This window comes from Cynoglossus semilaevis, chromosome 3, assembly GCF_000523025.1.
Source record: "Cynoglossus semilaevis isolate Cse_v1.0 chromosome 3, Cse_v1.0, whole genome shotgun sequence".
NCBI lineage: Eukaryota > Metazoa > Chordata > Actinopteri > Pleuronectiformes > Cynoglossidae > Cynoglossus > Cynoglossus semilaevis.
Window position 1 is genome coordinate 7,634,233 of NC_024309.1, and position 10,930 is coordinate 7,645,162.

At 41.9% G+C, this 10,930-nt stretch overlaps 2 protein-coding genes across 3 annotated transcripts in view; one reads left to right on the plus strand and one right to left on the minus strand.

Annotated features, from left to right (window-relative positions):
- The window catches only part of mkxa (mohawk homeobox a), a 1,121,182-nt gene that overhangs the window by 730,362 nt on the left and 379,890 nt on the right, over positions 1-10,930 (minus strand). The gene's annotated exons all lie outside the window — the stretch shown is intronic.
- The window catches only part of ntng1a (netrin g1a), a gene marked incomplete at its 5' end in the record, with an annotated part of 68,293 nt that overhangs the window by 21,181 nt on the left and 36,182 nt on the right, over positions 1-10,930 (plus strand). The window contains one exon of the mRNA XM_025054691.1: positions 10,170-10,342. Coding sequence (XP_024910459.1) covers positions 10,170-10,342 — 173 coding nt within the window. The remainder of the gene's footprint in view (positions 1-10,169; positions 10,343-10,930) is intronic.

Here is a 10,930-nt window from a genome sequence, read left to right on the forward strand (position 1 = left end):
AGGGAAATAAATCTTAAAAATTACAGGCTCCGTTTGAAGCTGAATGCTATGCTTAAATGTGTCACCTTCAAAACGGTCAGATCAAAATGGTTTAAAATGGTTTATGTTGTCGGTCATTTCCTTCCTTTTCCACACATTAACTCTGTGATTTCGATAAGAGAAACCCTTGGCCCGAAGGTCTCCTCGTCTTTAGTAATGTCACCGGGTCAGCCCACCGATTCTTTTTTTTAAACCTACTGAGTGGCGCCCCCGCGTGTCTCTGTTCTCCTGAGCATCTATAAGAACAAAAACCCGACTGTAAGACGGCTTTGTTGTTAGATAAAAACCGGGTCTCTAAACGCTTTATGTACAAATAAAAAATAAAGTGATAAGGTGCCGTATCGTTGACACTGGAACCCGCGGGAGTTGTACGAGCCCAATCCCTTACCATTCATCACAGGGCGCAGGAATTGATCGCCTCCAGAGATACGAGTAGCAAAGCTGCGAGTGACACTGCCAAGATTTTATCAGCGCAGCAGCGAAACAGGAAGTGTCGCCTCGACGCGTCCCTCTCCCGTTCTCAGAGATGGGGCGGAATTTATTTGCTCTTCAGGAGATAAGACTTACACTTTAACTTGATACGACGTCGCTTGTTCTCCCATTAATGCAGATCTTATATTTTGAGCATTGATTTTCCTCCCGGAGGGATGACCATTATTAGCAGCCGGCGTGGGCAGCAAATTGGATTTATGTTTAGGACTGCGCTGCTGATGTGCCCTTTGTTATCGGACACTCCGCTGGCACATGGTGTATGGGAAGCGGCGGACGCGTACGCACTCGAGCCAGGTTTATGTGTGACAGCCAGCACTGACACCGAATATTTTTTTTTTTTTTTGTTGTTGTTGATTCCATTCAAGAGCTATACGTCACTGCAGCAGGAACGCCAAATGTTTGCCACTGAGTCGCTTTAAAAATACCTTTTGTTGCGCTCTCACTGGACCCACTTTGCCGTTGCCGCTGATCTGATTTGTCATAAAGCCTTTCTGTCTGCTGGTTAGGGCAGCGGCTCTCCGTCACTGTGTACGGCCCAGGTCTCGGACTCAAATGCTGTCCGAGCATGAAGACGGATGGGTTTTTTTTTTTTTTTTTTTTCCCCCTCTTCCTTGCAGTGTGCCGAGTACATTCAACTTTCATGTGGTGACCCATTTTATTAATGGAGAGGCCTGTTTCATCATGCCTTTCGTCTATCTCTGTCGGCTACATAATGGGGCCCTTCTGTCATGGCCTGGTGACTAATACCCTATTTAACCTGCCCCTTGCTTGCAGCCCTCACGGCTTCACTGTAGACTTAGTAACTGTTAAAGGGTAGTGCGAGATGCTGGCGATGAGCAGGCGTAGTAAATTACATCTGAAGCACCTTGGCTCGTTCCTGCCCACGCAGATTGTGTTCGTATTTGGATTAACTACAGAACATCTGGAATTTTCATATTTTTTAAAAAAAAAAAAAAATAAGATTTTTGTCTTAAGGTGTAGGGCAGTTTAAAACATGACGATAAGTGGTACGATTGAATGTTGGTTCCTCCATATTGAGACGTTATTGGTCGGCCATCAAATCATAAAACCCGAGCTCTCAGTGGAGACCCTCGGTGGTGTGCTTGACATTCCGGCAAAATGGAAGGGAATGCTGTCTCGATGTCACGTGAATCAGAACTCTGTTGTAGCGAGATAATTTGCCCTAACGTTACGTCTCCTCCTCTCTTGTTTTTTCGGAAATACACCGAGGTTTGCGAGAGAGCCCCGACGTGGTAAGACCCCAAACCTCCCTGAAGCGAGATATTTGATTCTGGGAGACGACAGGGAGTGATGAATAAAAAATGCCTGATAATGGGATCACTGAGTCATGAAAATCGATCCTGAGTGAGTTATCTTTCGCCGAGGCCAATGAATGCAGACGCGCCATTATGCGAAGCCATCGGACGGTGCCCTGGCCTTCGAGCGTAACGGCAACGTACAATAGCTAGAAAATGACAAAAGAAGAGGGGAAAAACAGAGATCACACGAAGAAAAAAAAAAAAAAAGTCTTGCAGTAAATCTTTCAGACTTTTGTTCCCTTGACAGCCCATGCGACTAAGTGGACTACGACGACTCGGTGCTGATGCGAGTTGACGACGGAGATGATGATGGTGATTAGGGCGGGGGGGTCTTGACAGAGTTCAATAGGTCACGTCTTAGGAAGCTTATGTTTTCTTAGCAAGTGTTTTTTTTTTCTTCTTCTTCAGGTTTAGTCACACCTCTACTGCTCTGCTGCTGAGCTCACCTAAATTTATTGCCATGTTTTCACGGCGGTTCAAAGTCAGAATCCTTGAGAGTTCAGGCTTCGCAGCCTGTTTTTTTTCCCCCTCTCTGACATTGACTGTCGGGGTAACCTGGACTACAAAGTTAGTTATCAATCGACGTCGGCTTTTTCTAACTTTTTTCATTATTGTGCATTTTTTTCTTCTTTTGAAAGAAAAGTTTTTGAGAAAAAAAAAATATATTGAGTCATACTCCTGGAAAAAAAAAAAAAAAAAAAAAAAGGTCATGTGCGGGACGTTTTCTCGGAGATATTCCTCCTGCTGTGTGTACTTTATTTTGAAGTGCCGGCACTTGAAGATTGGATTTCCATGTATGTCATGTTACCTTTATCCATGTCTATGTGGTATATATTAGTATATATATATTTATATATGTACGTATGCTGGATGCCAGTCCTCGGTTGAGCACTCGTATCTAGATATTTCCTCGTATCAGGAGCAAAATCTTGCAATATTTGCAGATTTCGTAACATTACGTTTCATAACTTTGATCATCATTTTAAAGCCCAGTTTTACTGAAGTACCGATTTCGTTTTTACTGCATTTATTAGGGGGTATTAGGGGTGTACTACAGGTATAAGAAAACGCTATTTAACAAAACATTCGAGTTGAAATGGACGATTCCCAAAGTGGGGAGAAAAAAAAAAGGGACTAATTTTGTTTTCAACACAGACACACATAAAACCAATTGGTTTGAATAATACCTCTCAGCTGCATGCTCTGCTCCGAGCACTCCTTTACATTTAACACCACACCCATTAATCACATGGAGGCCCGCAGCCTCTCATTTGATTTAGTAGAAACGTTGCCCTCTGTGGTCTTTCTGCTCTCGGCACAACAGTGAAGACTGTAAGCATCCTAATGACCCTGGGCCTCTGTCTGAGAGGGAAAAAAAAAAAGATACTAAATGGACTGAGAGTTAACACTTTGCTGAAAAGCTGCCAACACTCTCAATGTCGGTGTCTGCCGGACCTTGTTTTAGAATCAGTAGCCAGACTTTTTTTTTTTCTTTTTATGAATTGAACACTTCTCATTGCTTTGATTGCCTGAAGCGCGTTTTATTTTATGGAAAACACAATTCACACGTCTCCGGATATGCAGAAAGAAAATTGAGCAATCATCGATTTGTACAGCGATGGCGGATTGAGCGTTGACCCCGTAGCAATTTGGGGGGGGAGGGGGTGTCAACTCATTCGCGCAGGAGTCAAATAGAGTCAAATTTTCTAAGTCGGAACTCGGGCTATCAAATCAGACTGAAGGACGCTGCAGGATCTGGGCGACGGAGTTACTTCCGTTACCTAGCTCCAGTCGCGGATTTTTGCTTGTGAAATGACAAAATCTGTTATCGTCACTTCTTCTTCTACTCTTCCCCACCGGCGATGGAGCCGCCTCACTCACACTCTGCAGTGCATTTTCTGTCGCCAACAGTCTTTAGCCGAAAGCAATATCAGTGAGGCCCACATGTCGATTCTATTGAGCCGGCTTGGCATGTCACGGGCGGTAAAGATCTCTTGATTGACTCCTGCTTGGATAGCATGTCCAACTCCATACATTAGTAATGCGGAAGATTCGACAGACGGATGGCCCGCGCGGATTAATGTGGGCAGCGCCTCTGTGCGGCAAACAGGAAGGTGAAGAATCGTGCAGGGAAACGGCTGAATAAAATATCGTGGCGCAGTTGCTTTGGGATGGAGATAAATGTCGGCGGTGGCTTGTTGGGTTTGCGAAATGGCATTGTACTTTTAAATTTCTAATGTGTTTTACAAGTAATGTGCTGCATTTTAAAGTCGGCTTCAACACAGCACTTCTAGTCCTCGACTACTGTATTAGACGTAATTGGCTACTTATACAAATCTCTATTCTGGGATGCAGGGTTTTTTTTTATTTTATAACTAGAAGCACAGCCAGGGAGTGAACAGTAATGGATGTCGGCGGTGTAGAAGCATAGCCCCCCCCCTGCTTAAAATCATTTGCTCATGTTTGTTGACTCTTTTTAAACTGTGACGAAATACACTGTCTGAGTTTATTCCCTCCCTCTCTCTCTCTCTCCCTCACTCTCTCTGTACGCCTCATATAGTACAGTGGAACCTCGAGATACTAGAACCTCGACATACGAGCTAGCCTTCGAGCAAATTCTGGCTTCGAGATACGAGTAAAGATTTGACTTACAGACGCTAACGCTAGCTGGCCGAGCACTCGGAGCAACCCGCGCCGCGCTTACAGACGCTAACGCTAGGTGGCCGAGCACTCGGAGCAACCCGCGCCGCCTCACTCGTTCACTTCACGTGTTCGTCGACTTCCGTACGCATCTCCCGCGGGTATTCCGTATTGTGTTTGCGTTATATGCGGGATTTTCCATCCTAAGAAAGTGAGTGGTAAGGACAGTAGAGAGAAGAAAAAATGCATGAGTTAAGTTTATGTAAGTATGTTTATGTCACCATATATGTCACTATATGGTTATATATATGCTACTATATTCTAATCCAGGGGTCCCCAACCCCCGGTTCAGGGACAAATGTCGGTCCATAGGTCATTTAGATACTGGGCCGCAGTGGGACAGAGTGAAAAAAATGTACTTCAATTTTACTAATTTACTAAGAATCCCGACGCTCAAACGTTCTAATCAATATTACTAATTGTAAACGGATTAAATTGATGGCGGCTCAAAATGAAACGGCAAAAAAAAAACGGATAGTTCTTTTTCTTACTTTTACTTCTCGAACAGCTACTCAAACTTATGGTCTAATATGGACCGAGCGAAGCAAACTTAAAACTTAAAACGTTTAACGAAAACCTATTATTTCTCCAACTGTATTAATAGGAAAAGGTAGAATGAGAAATATGTATATAATTAGTGATTTTGGCAACGGGTGGGGTGGGGGGGGGTTGATGGTGCCCGTCCCAGGAGAGCTTGAGCTGAGATCTCACTTCTTCTCCATCCCCACATTGTGCTGCGAAGCTGGAGGAAGAAAAGGTAGAAGAGGCAATTAACAGGCAACATGTTAGCAGACAGGCTGATCTGTTTTAGACCAATATAGACGGCAGCTGCAGCAGAGCCGGAGTCAGTGGGGACGAGCTCGGCACTGTGCATCTGGGTGTGTGAGAGAGAGAGAGAGAGAGAGGGGAAGATGTTAGATCAAGTGAACAAATATATCGCAATTTACGTCAGGTTTTTATTTATAGTGACCGTTGTGTAAATAACATTTCCATGAACTGTTTATGTATGTAACAAAAAAAATCAAATACCACACACGTACCGTAAATGTACACACAAATGCCCTGGAGGTCTTTTTTTTTTTCTTTTTTTCTCTCTCCCCCAAACCAGTCATGTGTTTCTGTTTTATTTTCATCACATATAATTAAGGCAAAAATATTCTCAGAAACACCTTCCGCCAGCCCTGGCAACCCCCTTGTGTGTTTCCACTCATTTACAGCAGGCAGGGGCTACAAAAAAAAAAATCATTCATTAACAGGGAGTGTTAACCCGATTGGCTTGTGTATGAAAACACCTGGGCGTTAGATTGAAATATAATTGCTTCACTTAGTTAACCCACTTAAGGATCGTGTTGAGTTTACTGTGTTCAATTTGTTGGGATCAGCAGCTTTGTCGGTGCGTGCGTGCGCGCGATGTCGCAGGCTGCGCTAGCTGATAATTGCTATCAATTAGCGGCTGGTTTTGAAGTTGCAATTAGCAAACGGAAGCCGATTAGCAGCGGCTAAATGAATCTGGCTTAATGGAAACAAATCAATAAGGTGCAATGATTTATCGTGAAATCAAGGCTTTTTCAAACGCCTGCTTTTTTTTTCGGACCGCTGCTGTGCCCGACCGTGGGGCGGACCAAAAAATGTTGTCTGCACTCTGGGTGTCAATCAGAATCCCATTACCGCAGAGGTCACAGATGCAGTGCTCCAGGTAAGCCGAGTCTCAACAGACTGCTCCGCTTGCATTTCCACCAGGACATAAAAAAATAATAAATCTCAGCCCAACAATATCATCTCCCTCCCACATTTTGATAAATAGAAGAATGTGTTTGCGCTTTTTGCTCAAACAAAATAAAATCAAAACTTACCGTCTAAGTTTTTTTTCCCCCCCCACTCAAGCAATTTCAGCTCCAGACCCCATGGGTAATTCCCTGAATACATATCGGGGCATTTAGCTCACAGATAGTGGCTGGCACACTCAATAGCGCCCGGAGCAAAACCACTATGAAAACACCAGACAAAACAAAGATACTTTAGCCTAATGAATATTTATGATTTGGAGAGATACGGGGGCAGGGTTTAAAATGATAGACTATAAAAGGTGGTGGGAAGTCAGAGGGAAGCAACCCGCTGAGCAGACCCCACAGGAAAGAAAGACACTGAGATGGTATGAATAGGAAACCCCCGGAGGAAAACTCAACCATTAAAATGCAGTTTAGTACACGTTTACTTGGCTTCTTCTGTGAAGATCTTGTTGCTGGTGCAGCACAGAGGAAGCCTCCCCCCTTGGCTTTCCGCACGCAGTGCACAGACTCCTGATTGGCAGCACAACAGTGCTGGTGGGCATGAGCCCCTGCGGGGCCTCGCTGGCGGTCTCCCTTATTATGCTGACGGCACTATCATATCTGGACACTGATTAAAATGTTGGCGATGTTAAGAGAAGTTGAAGGTTAAACCACAGAGGAACGTGGTCATTTTCCAGCCCTGAGCTCTTTAGTTCACTCACACTTGGACGTATGGAAGAATTTTCAAACACAAGAGACGTCCAATGGACTATGTAATCACCTTAATAACTATGTCCCAAGTTTGGGATCGATAGAGTTCATTCTAATCTAATCTAATCTAATCTAATGCATTCCGATACAACCCAACCTAATTTAATCTAATCTAATCTAATCTGATTTAATCTTATCCATTTTGACCCGACCCAACCTAACCAAATCTAATTCTAATCTAATGTAATCTAACCCAATCTAATCTAACCTAATCTAATGTAATCTAACCTAATCTAATGTAATCTAATCCAATCTAATCTAATCCATTCCGATACAACCCAACCTAATTTGATCTAATCTAATCTAATCTGATTTAATCTTATCCATTTTGACCCGACCCAACCTAACCAAATCTAATTCTAATCTAATGTAATCTAACCTAATCTAATGTAATCTAATCCATTCCGATACAACCCAACCTAATTTGATCTAATCTAATCTAATCTGATTTAATCTTATCCATTTTGACCCGACCCAACCTAACCAAATCTAATTCTAATCTAATGTAATCTAACCTAATCTAATGTAATCTAATCCAATCCAATCTAATCTAATCCATTCTGATACAACCCACCCGGACCTAACCCAAACGAATCTAATTTAATCTCATCCGTTCTGACACAACCCAACCTGACCCAACTAAATCTAATCTAATCTAATCTAATGTAATCTAACCCAATCCAATCTAATCTAATCCATTCCGATACAACCCAACCCGACCCAACCAAATCTAATCTAATTTAATCTAATGTAATCTAACCCAATCAAATCGAATCTAATCCATTCCGATACAACCCGACCCGACCCAACCAAATCTAATCTAATCTAATTTAATCTAATGTAATCTAACCCAATCCAATCTAATCTAATCCATTCCGATACAACCCAACCCGACCCAACCAAATCTAATCTAATTTAATCTAATCTTACCCAATCTAATCGAATCCATTCCGATACAACCGAACCAGACCTAACCCAACCTAATCTAATATAATCTCATCTAATCTCATCCATTCTGACACAACCCAACCGAACCTACTCTGATGTAATCTAACCCACTTTACCCAACTAAAGCAAATCTAATCTAATCTAATCTAATCTAATGTAATCTAACCCAATTCAATCTAATCTAATCTAATTACAGCGTTTTCGAACTTTTGTTATTTAGGATTACGTTATAAATGGAAGGCGTGGCTGAATACTGAGTATTACCTATTTCTCAAATTTATTTCTATTATAGTTGGTAAAGATAACAAGTAATAAATAATAAGTTATCGATAAAATATATCATATAATTCACAGTATGTGAAAATTTGATTTGACTGATTTGATCGAGAGAGAAAAAAAAAAAGCCATCAAAATGACACTCGCTGATTTAGTGTTTTTGTAAACACAGACTGGCAGCCAAGGCATTTTTTTTATGCTCTTCTAATATAATTGTGTTAATTATGGAAACCTTCCAAGTGTTTTACTGTAATTCATGTTGAACAATAAAGAGTGACCAGTTGTCACGGATAGAGACACAGACGTCGGTTCTCTCTCTCTGTGTCTGTCGCCTCTCTCCTCCATCATCTCCCCCATTGTTCCCTTCTATTTGATTTAAAAATTGATGCAGGATCTGTTACTCCTGGCTCAAAGAATACGAGATAAAGAAATATATTTTTGGGAAAGGGCAAAGGCATAATTGTGACATTTTTTTGGTCTGGTTTTAGCATTTTGTTCCCAAAAATAAATGTACAGCCACTGTTCTATTTTCTCTTCAATGGACCAAACCTTGGAGTTTGTGTTTGTGTTAAATCTGCAGTCATTGTTGGCACAACAGCAGGGCTTGTAATGATGATGATGTTAACTGTGGTGGGTCCCAAAATGGAGGCCCTTTAGGTGAATGCAAAGTTACAATTAATTTTTACTTTTTAACATTTTAAGTTTTTAAGTTGGCCGCTGTTAGACAGTTCCAATGATTTGTTTTTGATTTTTTTTTTTTTTTTTTTTTTTTTTTGCGGGAGAATTGCAGTATTTTACACAAAGTTCAGCAGTCTTTTGAAGCAATAGCAGGGAATGTGTCGAATGTGAGGAGTGGAGGTCAACAGAAGTGCTTTCTATAAACGCAAAATTTTGTGAATTTTTATTTTTATGAGTCTGTCTTACTGAAAAAAAAAATTGAGGCCAAGTCATAATTCTGCTGATAATAATAATAAAAAATAATAGATATACCTAAAAGTCAATTTTTGTCTTTAAATACAAATTTGAACAGTTACTTTTCATAGAGCTTTTAATTCGTGTTTGTATAACAAAAAAAAGATGATCAAATTACACTTAGTAATAAAAGAAACTTGAGTTTGCTGGGTTTTAAAGAGAGGTTGGAGATGATAATGGTTAACACAGAGTTAGACAGGATTTAATGGACCCTCAAGGAGAGAGCCCCCTCCTTCCAGACTGAAAATATGCCTCCCTTCTCTGGTCTCATATTAATTCGTCTTGGAGAATGTGCTGTTGTGCTGTGCCACCCCTCTGGCTAACAGAGCTACGAGCTTTCATCCCTTTCCTTCTCCTATACTGCTTGTTCCCACAATTTAACTTTGGTATGTTTTCCTCAGCACCTCCTCCCCTCGCGCCTCCTTCTCCCTGCCAGATCTTCTCCTGCACATCAACCGTGACCTTACCGCAACCAGATCTTCTTCTGCACATCAACCGTGACCTTACCGCAATAATGCATTCTCCAGTGGGACAATTAAAACCAAGCTACTCTCCTGAGTCAAAGGCAGAAGTAAAGAAAGAGGGTGGTGGGGTGGGGGGGTGGGGGAGAAAAAGAAAATAATGATGCCAGACTTGTTCTTGGAATAACCTGCCTTCCTTTTGAACTGTCGTTTCTTGAAGTGGCGCGTGGTGTTCCATTGTGACTCAAGGACAAGCCGCTTTGTGAGCCTCGTTGTCCGACGAAATAAAAAGCCCAGTGTTTTTTTTTTTTTTTTTTTTTGTTTTTTTTTTGTGTCGAGCGCCAGGAAATTCCCTCATGTTCGTTTACGTTCCTTCTTTCAACTGCCTTAACATTCCCTGTGTTGTTTCCCTTCTCTTACAGGTGCAAGTGCAACCTTCACGCCAACAGCTGCATATTTGACAAAGAGAAGTTGAGCTGCGAGTGCGAGCACAACACCACGGGGCCCGACTGTGGCCGCTGCAAGAGGAGTTACCAGGGCCGAGCGTGGAGCGCCGGCTCTTACCTTCCTATCCCCAAAGGCACGGCTAATATATGTGAGTAAACACGCGTACGCGCACACGTGTTTTTTTTTTTATAGCAGTGAGGACAGGGTCTAGGGACGTGTATCGGCAAGAATCTGGCCATTCGATACATGTCACGGTACATGGGGCAATGATACGTTACGATATGTCGCAATATACTGCGATACTATAGGCATGACGATATATTGAGGTTTTAGAGGGATCTACATTTGGAATCACTAGAGAGGAAATGGAAAAAATAAAATAACCTAAGGCCGTGAATATTTGCATGTTAATTGTGAATACAAAAAAAAAATCGATACTGTGCTGTAGAATATCGATTAGTACATCGGCCTAGTCTTTACCGTGTTGAGTTATTTCAAGTTGTGGTAATTTATTCAACGTGTGGCTGCCAATTGATTCAAATAGCTGTGGATTAATCGTGATTGATCAAGAAAACCCTACATATTCCCGGATCGATTTCAGTGGCTCTGTGCAAATGACGGTGATGCGGTGATTGGTTTACATGCATGTCGGTGACAACTGAGTCTGTTACAGTGACACGTCTCGCCCGTGTCACTGCGGCTTTATAGTAGTGAGGACAGGGTCTAGGGACGTGTA